Genomic DNA, 19,316 nt, shown 5'->3' with positions numbered 1-19,316 from the left:
CTCTATTTGGAAGGAAGATGACTGGATTAAATTAGGGATACACAAAAATAATATCAACAATTTATATATAATGACGAAGAACTCTCCTCCTCCTCGGATAACAGGAACCAGAACAGCGACCTATCCGCCCAATTTCTCTCTACTTCGAAGGACCCTCAAGAACAGGAAAAACTGCATGGGCCAGAAGTCTCAGATGACACAATTACTTCTCCAACAGAATAAGCTTCAAGGACTATGATCAAGACGCCATCTACAATGTCATAGATGACATCAAATACTCGACAATCCCTACCGAATTAATGAAAAATTTAGTAGGTTGCCGGAGAGACTTCCATGTATTTGTTAAATTCAAACCAGATCTCACTATTAAATGAGAAATTCCTTGTATTATATTAACTAATGGGGACAGTAATTGGTTAGATACAATGTCCCAAAAAATGAGAGAATGGTTTCATGTTAATGTAACCACTGTCATGATTAATGAAAAAAATTATTAGTTTTATTTATGAAACCACTCAAACTTTTATTTACTTACTACATTTCCCTTATCATCAACTATTACATCTTGAGTCACATCACTATTTTTTACACTCGTTATTACATTTCATAAAACATCAGAAAATTCTGTTAGATCCATAACAACTGATCCTCTACGATCAACTTCTTCTTTACTAACACCAACCTCCGAAATCGACGGACTATGATCAATATCACTAGTTCCATCACCACCTCTGCGTACATCAATCTCAGACAAACTCAGACGACCTCTGCATTCATGAATAACTGAACCACTTTCCTCAAAACCTCCTAACAACAAATCTCTTCGCCTCTCCGATAATGTTTATGCATAGTTATTGAAAAAATTAAAATTTCGATAAAATTTTATATTTATATTTAAAATTATTAAGGATTTATAGTTGTGCTAAACACTAAAAGCGACATAATTTAATTGACTCAACATTTATCTCAACTTGGCCATGACCTAATTATTAGAGAATTGTCTTAGTCTATGCCTAAACATGAACCACTTAACTCATTTATTTATTAAATTATATATATATATATATATATATATATTATTTATAATAAAATTTATAAGAGTTTTCTTAAGGATTTATAGTTGTGCTAAACAGTAAAAGTGACATAATCTAATTGATTCAACATTTATCTCAACTTGGCTGTGACTTAATCATTAGAAAATTGGTTTAGTTTATGACTAAACATGAACCACTTAACTCATTTACTTATTAAATTGGTGAATAAATATATGTTCGTATTTTTTATAATAAAATAATAAATATGTACATTTTTATGCATAGTTATTAAAAAAATGAAAATTGTGATAAAATTTTATATTTATATTTATAATTATTTAGGATTTATAGTTGTATTAGACACTAAAAGTGACATAATGTAATTGACTCAACATTTATCTCAACTTAGTTCTGATTTAATTATTAGAGAATTATCTTACTCCATGCCGAAATATGAACCACTTAACTCGTTTATATATTAAATTGGTGAATAAATATATGTTAGTTATTTTTAAAATAAAATATATAAGAGTTGGCTTGAGGATTTATAGTTGTGTTAGACACTAGAAGTGACATAATTAATCTAATTGACTCAACATTTATCTTAGTTTGGTCATGACCTAATCATTAGAGAAATGTCTTAATCTATGCCTTAATATGACCACTTAACTCATTTATTTTTTTAAATTGGTGAATAAATATGTATGTAGAATTATTAAAAAAAATTACAACTTTGATACAATTTTATATTTATATTTTAAATTATTATATGAATAGTCAAGTGTATTTATGTGTGAAAAAACTATTCAAGGTCAACCTAAAATATGGGCATTGTTTCAACCATATTTTGTAACTGATTTAAAATTTTGATCGATCAATTAATAGAAAAAATTGGTAATAATTAATTTAAATTTTATGTCTAAATTATATTATAATTTCTTAAGTTTTGAATATTATGAACTAATTTGAGGGATAGTACTAGCATTAAACATTAAAAGTTGTTTAGATGTTAGATTAAGATCAATTTTTATGCCTACATTTAAATTCTTGGAGAATTATCTTTATTCATACCCAATTCATGATCACTTAACCCACTTTTTTTTTTAAAAAAAAAATGGTAAATATATTATGGTTATTTTTTATACCAAAAATAAGAAAATGCATGTATATTTTTGGCATATTTATTTATTTTGTGTAAAAAATTTATATATATATATATATATATATGAAAAATTATTAGACAAATAATTAAGTATATTTATGTATGAAAAAATTATATAATACTGAATCAACCTAAAATGTTGAAGATTTAAAAATAGATCAGTTAATTAGTTAAAACAGTTAATAATAATCAATTTAAGTTTATGTTTAATAATTTGTTAAGTTGTGATGTGTATGAGCTAATACTAGATCAAATACTAAAAGTAATGTAGAAATTGGATTTGGTTGATTTTTATGCTATACATCCAATTTTTAGATAATCATTTTGGTTCATGTCCAACCATTACATTGCCTGCTTATTTATTTTTTAAAATGGTAAAAATATGGTAAAAGTTTTTATAACCAAAATAAAAAAATATGAATGTATATTTGGCGTATTTATTAATATTCTAAAACTTCAATTAAGAAATTATATATTTATTCTTAAATATGTCTAATATTAAATTATATTTACATCTGAAAGAATTATTTAAAATGAGATTAAGTTAGTTCATAGATTTTATTTTTAGTATAGAACTTGATCAAAGAAATGAAGTCTCAAAACAAATCATAATTTTTAATTTAAATTTTATTAAATTTTTATTTAATACAAATTTTCACGTAAAATGTTTTAATATTATAAAAATAATTAATTATTTGTGAAATGAAGTTACTATTATAAAAAATACTTAAAAAATTGTCTTTTAGTAGTGTGAAAATCCATTAACTAAAGATTTAATTTGATGAGATATAGATTTATTTATTTATTTGGAAACAAAATCAATGAATGTGGCTAATAGGGAGGGTGCTTATGATTATACACATTTAATTCCTTTTCACACCCATCACGTGTATTAAAATATATATAATTTATGCATAAATATTAGTACATATGAGTGTACAAATAAATCAAAAAATGAAAAAAAAAATGTACAAAAGAAATTAATGTGTGTAATTAAATCAAAACATTTTGAAGGTTCTTAATTTTTATCATGAATTTTAAAAATTTGAAAGTAGTTATATATGGTATGAATAATATAGTAATATAGTAAGAAGTAATTTTTAATTTTTTTTTTAAGGGAAATAAAAATCAGTAGGAGAAGATTAGGTTGGAAAGCTATAGAATTTTTTTTTTTATCTTTCCTTTTGAAAACTATAAATTACGAAATTATTAATATTTTGAAAACTATTACTTTAATGGATTAGCTAATACTATTTTTTAATTCAATAACTCCACAAATTCATTATGAGGTTTTGAAACTCTCACAATACGCCTCACGAAAACCTCACTTTACTTATATAATATAGATAGATAGATTTATATTTGTTTTAAATATTTTTTTTAATTCACAAATTATTTTTTTTAGATTTAAAAAATAATAATTTAATAATCTCATCATTAATTATAATGTATGGGAGAAGTTGAAAAGTGTAGCAATATGTACAGAAGAAGTCAAAAAGACTTATGGATTAGAAGAAATCAATAAATGTTAAGATTTTTTTTTTAAATCAAAAATTTTTTAAATTAAGATTGAGATATTAGAGCTTCCACAAGGTTTATGGGTTAGAAAAAAACCTCTTTTTCCTTATATAATATACTAGCCTATCACTCGTGCTATGCACGGGATAATTATAGATATTTATATTTGTTTTAGATTTTTTTTAATATATAAATTATGTTTTTTAAGATTTTTTATAAAAATAATTTAACAATCTTATTACTAACCATAATGTATGTGAGAAGTTGAAAATGGTGCTACAGTAACTATGCACGGGTTGTATCTATAATTATTTGTATGATGGGATTTTGACCAAAGCTCTCAAAAGGCATGTGGATTAGAAAAAATTAATAAATGCTGATCAGATGATTTGGACTAAATCAATAAATGCAGGCATATGGATTGGAAAAAAAATTAATAAATGCTGAGATTTTTTTTTTTAAATCAAAAATTTAGAAAATTAAGATTTGGATATTGAAACTCCCACAAGGCTTGAGGGTTAGAAATCCCCTTTTTCTTATATCTAGACTAGCCTATCACCCGTGCTATGCGCAAGATAATTATAGATATTTTATATTTGTTTTAGATTTTTTTAATATATAAATTATGTTTTTTAAAATTTTTTATAAAAATAATTTAATAATCTTATCATTAACCATAGTGTATGGGAGAAGTTGAAAAGGATACTGCAGTAACTATACATGGATTGTATCTACACTTATTTGTATGATGGGATTTTAAATGCTGATTAGGGGATTTTGACCAAATCAATAAATGCTGAGATTTTTTTTTAAATAAAAAATAAAAAATTTTAAAAAATTCAGATTGGAATATTGAAACTCTCACAGGCCTTAGGGGTTAAAAACCCCCATTTTGCTTAATATATAGTATAGATAATATATAATGCAATCTATATATATATAGATTATAAGATGAGAGAAATAAAGTGCTATCTTATTATAATAGAGGAGTTCTTATAAAAAAAACGTATAGACATGAATGCCATCCTATTTTATTGGGTTTACAATTATCTATATATGTGAATTATGATTTTTAAATGTTTTTTTTTTTTAAATGTCTTCTTTTTTTTCTTTTTTATATTATATTAAAATTTAATATTTTGATAATAGTCATATGTATTGGACTTTTCAAGGAAATGTCTTTTTTTATTATTATATTATATTAAAGTTAAGAAATTTTTTTTTATGTTTGTTCTTAATGCATTAAATTGTTATTATGAGGAATAACAATCATATGTGTTAGGACTTTTCAAGGAATTCATATGTGTTAGATTTCAAAGAATTTTTTTTATGCTTGTTCTTAATGCATTAAAGTGTTATTATGAGGGTAAGACTTGAGAGTTGGGAGATGTTAATAAATGATAAGATTTTTCTTTTTAAATCAAAAAATAGGAAATTTAGATTGAGAGATTGGAGCTCCCACAAGGCTTGGGATTAAAAATTCCCTTTTGCATAATATATAGTATAGATATAGATATGGACAGATATAGATACAAATATAGATATAGATACCCGTGCTATGCATGAGATAATTATAAATATTTATATTTGTTTTAGATTTTTTTTAATATATAAATTATGTTTTTTAAGATTTTTTATAAAAATAATTTAACAATCTTATCACTAACCATAGTGTATAGGAGAAGTTAAAAAGGGTACTGCAGTAACTATGTACGGGTTGTATCTATAATTATCTGTATGAGGGGATTTTAATGCTAATTAGAGAATTTTGATCAAATCAATAAATGTAAGCATGTAGAAAGACATGTGGATTGAAAAAATGTCATAAATGTTGATCAGGGGATATATATGTGAATTGTGATTTTTAAATGTCTTTTTTTTTAAATGTCTTCTCTTTTTTTTTTCTTTTTTATATTATATTAAAGTTTAATATTTTGATAATAATTATATGTGTGGAAAATGCTAGAGGTCCCAAATTTTCTACCAAATAAATGACCAAATGTCTCACATGGGTGTGGGGCCCACAAAATTGCGGACCCCACACCCATGTGAGATATTTTGTCATTTATTTGGTAGAAAATTTAGTGTCCCTAGCATTACCCTTATATGTGTTAGACTTTTCATTGAATAAATGTCTTGTTTTTTTATATTATATTAAAGTTTAATATTTTGATAATAATCATATGTGTTGTACTTTTCAAGGAATTTTTTTTATGCTTGTTCTTAATTCATTAAAGTGTTATTATAATGGATAATAATCATATATGTTTGGACTTTTTAAGGAATTCATATATGTTGGACTTTTCAATAATTTTTTTTTTTTTACATATTCTTAATGCATTAAAGTATTATTTTAAGGGTAAGGCTTGGGGATTGTGAGAAATTAATAAATGTTAAGATTTTTTTTTTTAAATAAAAAAATCAAGAAATTTAGATTGAGATATTAAAACTCCCACAAAACTTGTGGGTTAGAGATAGATATAAATAAATAGATAGATATAGATATAGATATAGATATTTATATTTGTTTTAAATTTTTTTAATATACAAATTATTTATTTTGAAAAATGTACTGCAATAATTATGAGAGAAGTCAAAAAGTCTTGTGAGTTGAGAGAAGTTAATTAATGCTGAGATTAAATTTTTTTTTAGAAAAACAAAAAATTAGAAAATTAGAATTGGCATATTAGAGTTCCTACAGACCTTGGGGGTTAAACCCCCTTTTTGCTTAATATATAGTATAGATAAATTGATGTCTATCATTATTGACATGCAAACATAATTAATGTCAATGAAGATATGGAATTTATTGGATTGTTAGTTACATTTGACATGTGAAGTTTATCTTCCATGTGTTTCTTTCTATTCATAACTAAAATGACCACTATGTAAATTATAATCAAGTAACACATCTTCAATTATAAAAAATAAAAAAATAAAAAACATAAATTACAATAGGTCATCATTAATATCAGAATGAGTCATAACTAACTATTACTTGATATATAGTCATAACCAAAATAACAACCACAAGAAGTTATAACTAAATTATATCTAACACTATAATGTGTTATAACTAAAAATCACGAAAATCATAATTGCGACATATGACAGACACTTTTTTTTTTTTGCGGTACGTTTTATAGAACTTTTCTACTAAAATAAATCATTTCTATCTTAACTTATCTTCTTTTTTAATTTTCCAATCCACCTATAAAATAGTTACTCCCTAATATTTGTATAAAATTTAATCCCAAATCCTTTAAATTAAAATTCACATTTATCCAAATGAACTCTTAATATTTAAGTTTAGTAATATCTCATTGTTGTTTATTATGAAAAAAAAATTAATCACTTTGTTTGGTTCCCATTTTTTAAAAACAGTTTTCAGAAAATTCTACACTCTTATTTTTCGTGTTTTTTGTTTTTACTGAATTTTTTAAATATTTTATGCAAATTTTTTACTTTTTAGACACACCTAACATAAATACACCTAAAAAGTAAAAAAATTGTAAAAAAAATCTTTTAAAAATTCAATAAATACCAAAAATAAAAAAAATATAAGAATTTAGTACATTTTTTGTATTTCTTAATTTTTTAAAATATTTTTTCACAATTTTTTTACTTTTTAGACACATCTAAGTAAGGTGCATCTAAAAAAAAGTAAAAAAAAATGTTTAAAATTTTAAAAATACTCACTAAAAACAAAAAAATACGAAAATTAAAAAATTCAATTTTTAAAAAATTTAATCCAAAAAACTTAAACCAAACACAGTGAATATTATTATTAATTTATGTCTCTTTTGATTGAATTCTTAGTCACGCCACTGATGATGATGATGATGGTCATGGTGCATGGAGTGGTTGAGACTTTCAATTCCTTTCACCTTTTTTGAACTAGTCAATTTAAAATAATTTTAGGCATCTTTAATAAATTGGCAAACTAGCAAGAACAAATGAGATGATCTTACTCACTGTGATGAGTTTGCACCCGCCTTATTTTAATGATATTTGCCGTAATATATTTTGTATTTCGCTTTTCATCAATATAATCCTTTTTTATTGATAAAAAAAATTGAAAATAATTTCACAATCTCAGTGATGCACAGCCTACTTACCGTATAAACCAGCTACTGTTACTTCTTTCCTCAATTTTGGTGAACTTCAACAAAAACAATTTTCTTTAAGTAATTTTTTGATTTTCAATATTTTCATAGTTTTAAAAAGCTGATGCATTAGGTAATTGTTACAAAAATTATTTTTTGGTTAAGAAAAAAAAGCTCTTTATGAATTTTTCCAAAGTTTTGCTTTTTGATAAAAAAAAAAAAAAAGAAAATTACCACATTACCATCATTAATATGGTATAAGTAAAGATACACAATGAAATTTAAAAAAATATGTTTTTAAGCTGCTAAAATTCTCAAATATATTTTTTTTTTAATGAAAAATTTGCTTTTAAATTATAACTAAACAAACCAATAGACTTTTTAACTTTTGACTATTTTAATTTAAAAAAAAAAACTGTTTATTTAGAGATTACCAAATAGAGGTTAATCTATTAAAAGACACTCAAGTAAAATCAATGATATTTCTGAGAAATCTCCTGCAAATAGAGGAAAAGCTCCTGGGGTTGTGATAGGATGATCATGTGGTCAGCATTTGCAATGGACTTGACTTCATCAGGTGGGCTGTTCTGAATAATCCATTTCTGGAATTCGAGTTTCATAAGTTGGTCTTCTTCGCACACTATGTAAACCCGACTCACCGACCCGTATCTCGCTTCTGTTAGAAGCGATTCCTTGGCCACGTCATCGAAGAACATCCTGTTGGGCCTTACTAACGCCTTCGCTAATTCCAGGTCCTGCATGAATCGCAACCCAATTAGGCCCAAATCTCATTATTAGAAGAAAATTTTCCATTTGAGATGACCATTGTCTTCTTATCAAATTAAAAAAATAATAATAATAATTTTAAGAAATTTATTTATATTTATTGTTATTCAATTAAAAAAAATCGAATAACCTCATTAGGAAAATAGTATAAATGCATTTGTTTTAACCAAAGTTAGGTCTTTGATTCAATTTACCTTTTCCATATTGCCATATAATCGAATAAGGCCACCTACTTCCTTCTATTCCTTTTTTTTTTTTTTTAGTTTAGGAGTACTTACGTGTAGATCTTAATAAATGGATTTCTTATTTAATAGGTCCTATGAGAAAATTTTATCTTAAAAAAAGTGTCACTAATTATAAGTTTTAGCGATAATTTATAAAAATCATGACAAAAAAGTCACTAGTTGTTAATTTTTTAGCGACATATATAAAAAATTGTCACACAAAAATTATTTTTAGCGACAATTTTATCAAGACTTATTTTCAATAGGACTTGATAGGAATGAAGTCCAACTATTAGGACCTATTGGTAGTTTACCCTTTAGTTTATATACATTTCATTGATTCATGTGGTTGTTTATATCAGTAAAAGTAACTGGATGAACTAATAAAATTAAAAGGGACAAAGAACACTGCATAGAAATAGACATATAATTCAGATTCCGATAAATTACAAATACACCCTCTAAAATTTGCTTAAAGTACAGATTGTCCCATATAGTTTGAAAAATTACAAATACCTTCTTGTTAGTATTTTTTTATTTAACAGAATTAACTAAAAAAATAAAATTCATAATTGCTCTCCTATATAATAATAAAATTACATAAATTACTAATTGAAACATATTTCTAATATCATTAAAAACCGTTAATTGACTTAATGATTTATTAATAAAAGAGACAATTTGTTGTGAAATTAGAAATTTCAGGGGGTGAAATATAATTTCTAAAATCACAGTGGGTGAATCAAATCCCAAAAGGTATATTTATAATTTACCCAGTTGGATTCTATCTACATTAGATGCAGATTAAATCGAGCGTAATTTTTTTTTCTAAACAAAAAGAAAATGATTCTCACGTGTATTTATTAATTTGAGTTGTATAGTCTGTGTTTAGTATAAAAATATATATATTTAAGAAAATGATTTTTTATATAACCTTTTCACTTTGTTTCATATGAAAACTATGTGAAAGTCATTTTATTTTAACTTTTAAAGAAATTTCATCTAAAATGAGATGAATGGTTTTTTTTTTATTTTTTTATCACCTTCTTACAAAAATACAAAATGCCCATTAAAATGGTTTAGTTACAAAAATATCACTTGAACTCTTTTTGGGTGCAGTTTTCTGTGAAACTTTTTTAATAATGTCATAAATTAAAAATTTAGACACAGAAAAATATAAAAAAATAATATATTATGTAGATTCACTTTAGGTGTAGGGTCCACTATAGGAGAGCAGAATGTGTGCAAAATAATCTAATTCAATCACATCTGCATTAATTTTTGAATTTTATAACTTTAATTACTCGACAGCATTACTTAAATTGCCTTAAACACTGACCTTTGCTTGGCAATGTTGATAGACATTGGTGGCCATGTACTCGGGACCAAAGATTACTGATGTCGGTGGATTTTCTGGGCCTTGATCGAATGTAAATCGGCAATCCTTAGTAGAGTGTAATGAGCTCCTCTTAAAGAACTATATAATCCATAAACAAAAGCAATAAATAATTACTATTTTGAAATGAAAATTGTATGGAAAATGATATGTAACCCTATTTTTTAAATTTATTTTTTGGATTTAATGATGTATAAGAAAAATAATTTATTAATGATTGAAGAAGATATAAAAGAGTAAGTTACTTTAAATATTTTAATTGATTGTCACATTATTAAATTTAAAAATAGATTTAACTTTCGAGTTAGAATAGCAATTTAGTGCAAAAATCAATTAACTAACATTTATTTTTGGAGAAATTATCCTCTCTTCCAAGAATTTCAATTAGACTATATTCCCTTCCAATTATATTGGTTGTTTTATATAATATATAGGGAAAAAAATAAGAAACAATGGATCTATAACTAATAGAATTGTAAGAATATATCATGTAAAATATGAGGCAGACCTATCTAATAATTTTATTTTTAATTTTTGAGTTCGAAATGGGTTCTCTCTAGCTCGGCGTGCTGTTGTTGAGTTTGGTGGCTCCACCTTGATAATATCAATCACTAGCTTAAGAGAACTACTTGAGCAAAATATCTAGTTAAAAAATTAAGATGATTAGATACTATCTAGCTCTTAGAATTATCTTAATTTTTTTATATAGATAGTATGTTCAGTAAATCTTATAAGATGAATGATTCGAAATTAACAAAATTGATTTCCAGATAGGCCCAACAAACTGAGACCTAACAACACAATACCTAACTGGAGTAAATGTATTTCTTTTTAACCTCCGTTTGTTTCAACATAAAATTTTTTAACACTAGAAATTATTTTTTCATGTAATTAATTATGCACATAATTTTTCTTTTTAAATTTTGGCTATGAAGTTGACACTTGAAACATAAAATTTTAAGGAAAACAATCTGAAAAGATCAATCACATAAGAGTTGTTGTAAGGGTTATAATGAAGAATTTGTATTACTTACTTCTTGTATGAGAGTAGCAGGAGGGTGTTGACAGTTGGGCATGTAGGCTGTGATGAAAACACCAACCGAGATCTTCTCAGGGAACCTCTCCATAGCCAGAGAAATGCCAAGCCCACCATAGCTGTGCCCCACCAAAACCACCTTCTCATCATCACGATCAGGCAAAGAGGCCATAAACTCCATCAAGGGCTGCAAGTAGTCGGAGATCGAAGCCATCTCATCGAGCCTTCTTGGGTCCACCCCACAACCACCCAGGTCGAGGGCGGTGACACGGTGGCCCGCCGCCCGGAGCAGAGTGGCTAGCTTGTACCAGCACCATGCTCCGTGGCAAATTCCATGAACCAAAACAAAGTGCTTTGCACTCTCCTCCATTGATGATTCTTGTTGTCTTTAGTTTTGGATTTATGAATGGTTTATAGGATCATTGAAGGAATGGAAGACAAAAAAGAGTTAAAGAGGGATTATTTGTGTGGGGATGAGAAGTTTCACACTTTGTAGGGTATATAATTAACAGTAGAAGAACAACCACAGGTCATAGTCGTTGTCTTACATGACAATAGTCAGAAACATAATAATTACAATAAAAGAAAAAATGTTTATGACTCATTTATTGTCAATTAAATATTTTTTTAATAATATTATATGTATTAATTGTTATCAAAAATGTTAGAGGCTCTAAAAATTCTATCAAAAATTTTATCAAATGTGTGGGACTCACATTGTGTGGGTCCCACATCCATGTGAGACATTTGGTAAAACTTTTGGTAGAATATTTGGGGTCTCTAGTATTACTCAATTGTTATATCAATTACTATACTAATAGATAATATAGTATAATTTTAAAAATTTTAAATTTTTATAATTTGTATAATAGATAAGATGATAATTTTAAAATGGTTATGTCATAATAATAAATGTTATTATGACCATATTTTGATGTGCAGCTCGTGCAACAACACCATTTTTTCTCATATGTGGTTTTGTATCATGACTAGCGAATTGTGTTTGTTATTTTATATATTTAAATTTGTAAATAATTTTATTAAACTTTAATCTCACGTCATTAATCTAAGTTACTCAAATTTGTCTAATATATTGTTAATTTCTCTGTATTTATTGCAAATTAATTTTGAGTTAAATGTTTTGATATGGTATTTGATATGGTCATTTGTGCATCAAAATATTTTATTTAAAACGAAGTAAAAATAACTATTCTGTAAAATAGTGATTAAGACCAGGTGTCAATCCTTAGAGACTAATCAAGTTGTTTTGATACAAAAATAATAATTAAAGCAATTTAAGAAAATTGATTTTGAAATTAATAAAACTAAAATTAATCAAACATAAAATAAATAAAATAAAATAAGAAATTTCTTATGGTTTGGAATCTACCACTAACCTTATAATCAAGGGTTATTGTATTAGTTTTCAAAAAATCATTGATTTGGATAAAATTATATAAGTTGATCAAAAATATATCGTCAAGAGAATTTGTATATTAAAACCAGAAAGTTACAAATCATCTTCACTTAGCACGGTCCGTCACCACTAAACTAAACTAAACTAAGGTTGATGCACGACTCATCTTACTAAATATGACTCATCTAACAATTTTAATACACTGTAGTGAAAACAATTATATAAAATGATTTTAATAAAACATTTATTGCACAAAAATATCTAAAAGTTATACAATTTATCCAAATCAAATCAAAACTGAAAATATTTAATATAATAAATCACAATTATTTGATCAGGGCTTCATTTCCACCCTAAGATGAAAAATTATTTCCTAACACTCATACCACACTAATATATAAAAATTATACTCTCCCACCTTCCATTTCTTTCTATTTTTCTCTTTTTTTCTCCCTGCTTCCTTGGCCGAAACCTCTGCCTGCTCCCCCCTCCCCTCCTTTCTTTCTTTCTCTTCCTCTTCTTTTATAACCTTGAACCTGCAAAAGAAAACAAAACAAAATAAATATAATAATATAATATAATATTTTATTATATATTGACGTGACTGGCTTCTCGCGCCCTGGTAAGACATTATCCGTTCTAGTGAGGTGGCGAAACGATGCCCGTCGGCCTCACGGCTTTAAAATGCCTCTTACAAGGTGGAGGGGGCCAGTACGCTTATAAGTTAGTTGCAAGTGTCCCTCTCAGGCGATATGAAATTGCCTCAACATAACCCCCTAGCGGACTGGGCCGCGAACAGCGGGAGAGTTTGCCGGACGACCTGCATGGGCCACCAAACTGACGTGACTGGCTTCTCGCGCCTCGATAAAACATTGTCCACTTTGGCGAGGTGGCGAAACGACGCCCGTCGGCCTCACGGTTTTAAAAGGCCTCTTACAAGGTGGAGGGGGCCAATACGCTTATAAGTTAGTTGTAAGTGTCCCTCCCAGGCGATATGGAATTGCCTCAACATATATATATATATATTAGTATATGCCCGTGCTCGTGTCCGTGTCCGTGAATAAATGAATAAAAAAGAGAAAACAAAAAATAAATAAATAAGGGAGGAAAATTAAAAATAAATAAATAAGGGATGAAGGTGGAATCATGGAATCATTCAAGAGATTATTCATAGGATCATGATAGGGTGGGTGAGAAAAGAAAAAAGTAAGACAGAGAAGCAAGAAAATAACATACATCACAACCGTTATTTTATAATTTAAACTGATTTAAACAATCTAAATATCTTAATTGGACAAATGTATATACGACATTTTCAAAAAATTTCTGGTCAATAGATATATATATATATATATATATTTATATATATAATTTAAGTGGTCGAGAGGGGTGTGAGAGGCGTGCGGCCTCTTTTTCTCTTTCTTTCTTTTCATGTGTTTTTTTCTTTCTTTCCACTTTTGCTTCCATTGCTTTCAGCGGCCTCTCCTTTATTTGTTTTTTTTTTCATTTTTTAATTTATTATTTATATAATATATTATTTATACTAATTAATGTATAAATACTAATATATATATAGACATAAAAATCACACAAAATTATAAAATTATACCAATTAATGGACTAATAAAATATATATTAATGGCTCAAATGTGTAACATTTAGAATCCGATCACACCTCCGAACTTACATTTTGCTAGTCTTCGAGCAAAACAAAACTAAAAACACAATAAAATAAAATTTATCTATACCATTTTCGTAGAGAACACAATTACATTTAGCGTATGCAACTAGCCTTTGAACCCTTAAGTTATCCTAATAGACAAATTGTAGTCTCGTGAGGGTTTGTAGAGAATTCAATTTTTTTCTTTTTTTACAGAGATAATTGTTAATTTTAATATATTAGTAAAAGAATTATCAGAATTTAGAATACTAGCAATCAATAAAAATAATTTTATATATCTCAAATCTCAGTGTGTGTGTGTAAATTATAGCCAACAAAAATATTATTTAGTCTCAAAATGAAATAAGACTCTAGTTCTATCATAAGCATGCTTCAACTCAATTCTCTGTCGTTTACTCTCAACGAATGAAACATTCTAAAATGGTTCAACTCACCAGTGTATATATGTGAGAGAATACTTATGTTTAACAAAACGAAAATTTCTCACAATTAGCAATGAAAAATGTTGTATAAAATGGTGTTTAAATTGGGTAATTGAAACAAAATAAATAAATTTATGTTTTATTAAATTAACTGAAAGAACATCAAATAAAACTATACTTGATAAATTACATCATAGAGCATAATATGAAACAAGACTAATATAAGAATATATTTAATCTGAATATGATAATAAGAAATCAAAGCAAATTATGTGTGATACCACAGTATCCTTAAAACAGATTAGCCGCCTCACCGTGAGTGCTGGAGGAACATCGACTTCTGTCTCCCAAGATAAAATGGTTTAAACAGGCTAACTTAGAAACACCTTCTGTTAGCTTTGGCGAACTGACAATAGCAGCACTCTCTCACAATAAGAAATTTCTGGCAAACTGACTAAAGAATGGAAGAAATAATTTCTGTGTTTGAGACTTGACAGGAGGGTCTCAATTTATACATATATAGGGGAGAGAGGAGAAGCCTCCAGCCTTTATGGCTTGTCACTAATGCACCATTAACCTCTGCAATAAAGCCAGGAGTTACAAACCCCATTAATACACTATTAACCTCTACAATAAATGCAGAAGTTACAAACCCCATTAACTCTTTCATGAAGCTAACTTCATGGGGCAATTTCTCATTCAATTCTCAATAGTTTTTGGCTATTCTATTTGTGGTGTAAAGATCTTATTGCAAAGTATCTAGACCTACTTGAACCCAACACAATAGATTGTTGGGATCCACTTCAATATTTAATTAAAGTCACCAAAAATTCATTTTTTCCAACATAAAAAAATAAAAATATATATATACATAGTTTCGTGATAGGAAAGCCGAAAATAATGAAATTATGTCAATTTGTCATTTGAAAAAGCATACTAATCCCGAGATCAAATAGAACTTTATTTTTTGGTTGTAATGTTGGGTCAATGGGAATTATTTATAGAATTGGGTAGAGGGTGAAAACAGGTGTCCAAGAAATAAATCAAATTAATGCAGCATATGTAGAACATTACTTCACTAACCCGTCCTTTTAACTCTTTTTTAAATATATATATATATATATATATATATATATATATATATATATGATTCACAACCATACTCTCTATTCTGTTGTTATATTTTTTTTTTCTCTTTTTTTTATTCTTTTTTTTTTTTTAACATAGAAGTAAAAATATTTTTTTTACAATTTTCTTGTTCCACTCAGAAGATATCTTCCTCCCAAAATAACAGAAAAAATCCATTATTGAGACATCGGAAGAAAAGACTAAATGAATAATAAAAATAAAAAAAATCTATAAAGGCCCAATGAGCTAACTAGCGATAATTGAAATAAGAAATTTTTTTTTTATTTTTTTAATAAAGCTCAAATATAGAAAGATAGCCTAAAATTATTTATCAAAATATAGGATAATTTATATGTTACACGGACAAAATTGCATAAAAATGATAATTTCAATGTTTACGGCCAATTTGAAAAAATAATGAGACTTAACAATGACATAATGAGTTGTCAAAAAAAAATTAAGAGTAAATGTAATATAACCCTCCAAAAAGAATGATAAACTCAAAATTTTACACGGGTTATAGCTTCCACATTAGACATCAAGATTTCAAGTCTAAGTCCAAAAATTAATCAAAGAATATTTAAGCGGCTATGTCCATGTGCACATCATTTGAGATGAGACACAAAATTATTTGTAACTAAAAAATAGTATAACAAACTAAAATATAATTAAAATGCTAAGGTAACAAAATTAACAATTAATTTCAATTTTTTTAAAAACACCACACGCAACACACAAATATATACATATATATATATATATATATATATTAACACAAACAACCGCACATATAAAGAAATTTTTTTTAAAAAAAATAAAAAATAAAAAACCACACTCATGTAACACAGCACGTAACAAAAACACAAAGAAAAAAAATTAGTTTTTTTTATTTTTATTTTTAAACACGAACAATTGCAGACAATTTTTTTTTAACCTTCTTTTTTCAAAATACAAAGAAAATAAAAATAAAAATAAACACACAAACTAAAAATAAATAAACATAAAACCCTAAATAAAAAAACAAAATAAACACACACAACCTTTTCCCCCAACTTAAATGACATTGTCTCCAATAACACATACTACCAAGCACTACCATTTTAACCCGACCTGCGGAGACCGCCCACACTCGTGGGGAATGAGACAGGTTTTACTTGACATGACACTTATGCAAGGTGGGGGTGGATTACATTTTGCTCACGTGAAGCGGAGGGCGGGTATCACCTCTCCGATTCAAATCTGATCCGATATAATTAATAATATATATTTAGTATAATTAAATTAAAAAAAAAAAAAAAGAATACTAAACGTCTCAGCTCTTTTATATATAAAAAACCCCCTTTCTTTATTAGACATGAGATACCCATTTGCTCTGCTCTACTATTTGAACTTCCTGTTGGTCTCCCTCTCGGTTTCTCACATGAAGATTTGGTTCACTTTTCTTGACTAAAAAATTACTACAGGTGTACAATTACAATGCTATATTTTTCTATTCTCTCTCAATCATAGGTTATTTTAAGTTCTTAAAGTGGTGTTACTTTAAACTCTTTCAAGTTCTGCATATATATTCATTACTCTCTCTCTCTCTCTGTACATATATAATAGCTACTTTGTTTATGATTTGTTGGAACATGAAATGATGCCAAAGGAACTCATGTATAAACTAGAAATTTCCTCATTGACAATTTTTTTTTTCACCGTATGTTTGATTGATTTTTTTATTTTATTAATTACTTTTATTGTTTGAGCTCTCAATTTAAATTGTGGACCGGTATCCATGGATGTCGGGTATCCGCGGGACCTTAGATAAGGGGAAAAAATCCCACCCGTAGTGGGGAAAAAAATCCCGCCCAGTGGCCACCCCTACCAAGCATTGACAAAAATAGTAAAAAGGAAGAAAAACACAATAAAATAAAAATTACTCTTTTATTGTCAGATTCCAAGACAGTTTAGGGCTAAAAATTTTATCCTCCTGTAAGTAACCCGTCTCAGACCAAGTTTCTTTAGTCTTACTTTGCGGTTCCCTTCAAAGGTATACTCGTCTATTCCACTTTTTCCGCTTCTTATGATTTATGAAATATGGATCATCCCAGCCGAAATTATTTGACCCGTCCAAGAGTAGACAAAAGTGAGTTACAAAATCATCTTTTAACAGAGTAGAAGTAATATATACAAATTTAGGGTATCTGTCTTTTAATAGAAAATCATGTAAACATACCATAGAAACAAAGATCAAAATATCATCGCCAATCGCGAAATCCCAATCCAAATCATTGTCAAATCCACTCAACTCACTCATTATTTCCTCAGACATTGGATAATTAGGTGGAGTATCCATGGAGATTGTCTCAACCTTATCTAAAAACTCATCAGTATTACCTGAGGAAAGAAAAATATGATTATTTGAAAGGGATAAACAATGGCTCATCCATATTACTGTCATCAAAATCAAAATGAGCTAGAAACTCTCCTAAAGAATTTTCTATTAAAAAACGAGAGACGGTTTCTTCTTCCCTATCGAAAATTTTAGCTATTTGCTCTAAATGGGCTTCTATTTTGGCAAACGATTGACTCTGGATATGCAACAACTCATAGGTGGACTCTAAACTGCTTTAAAGAAATGTTAACACTCTATCCTCATGATCTGAATTATGTTGAGGTAGGATTTGGGAGTGTAACAATTGTGTACTGTGAAGAATTTGCAACACTCTCTTTTCAAAATGGGGAGAATATTGAGGTGATGGAGTTTCATGTTGATATTGAACATAATCAAAAGGGTTTTCAAAATAATCAAAATGTTGACTCTTATATCCCCAAGAATTATTTCCAAAATACACCATAACTCTACTATACATAAGGCTTCAAAACACTAGATAGCTCTAACCTTTACTTTTGTCAAAAAGATTTCACAAGAATGCTCAACTAACTTCTTTTTTCTTTCTTTTTCCTTCAAAAACACACTAAAGAAAAACTTGCAAATTAGTACAAAACAAAATAGAACAAAAGTACGATAGGTAAATTGCGATAAATAAAAGTGCGATAAAAATAAAAAGGGGTATAAGGCCCCCCAAAGAAAGAAAGAAAAAAAATACAATAAAATAAATGCTAGTAGCCTGAATTTTTTTTTTTTTAATCATCAAAGTTACGTGTTCAACAAAGGTCATCCACAGTGTCCAGCACGTGTATTTTCTTTGTGTCACATTATGGATTTTTTTTATTTTTTATTTTTTGTATTTTTTTAGTTCTCCTGCACAAGACAATCACAAGAAAAAGAAAATATTAGTAACACCTGCACAAGAAAATATATATATATATATATATATATATATATATATTAAAATTAAAAAAATGAATTACAATAAAAATTACCTTTGAATCAGACAACTTATCTTTAATTCCCGACAAC

At 27.2% G+C, this 19,316-nt stretch overlaps 1 protein-coding gene across 1 annotated transcript; it reads right to left on the bottom strand.

The window, feature by feature from the left end:
* Window positions 1-8,195: 8,195 nt before the first annotated feature.
* Window positions 8,196-12,819, bottom strand: LOC114292973 (methylesterase 10). Its single transcript, XM_028236981.2, has 3 exons — window positions 11,261-12,819; window positions 10,170-10,307; window positions 8,196-8,575 (listed from the first exon to the last, which is right to left on the bottom strand). Exons 1-3 carry the CDS (start codon window positions 11,630-11,632, stop codon window positions 8,294-8,296), a joined length of 792 nt encoding a protein of 263 aa, XP_028092782.2. The 5' UTR covers window positions 11,633-12,819; the 3' UTR covers window positions 8,196-8,293.
* Window positions 12,820-19,316: the final 6,497 nt, after the last annotated feature.

This window comes from Camellia sinensis, chromosome 1 (assembly GCF_055761805.1).
Source record: "Camellia sinensis isolate YWXY chromosome 1, ASM5576180v1, whole genome shotgun sequence".
In the NCBI taxonomy this organism is placed as follows: domain Eukaryota; kingdom Viridiplantae; phylum Streptophyta; class Magnoliopsida; order Ericales; family Theaceae; genus Camellia; species Camellia sinensis.
This window is presented reverse-complemented; position numbering and strand designations above follow the sequence as displayed.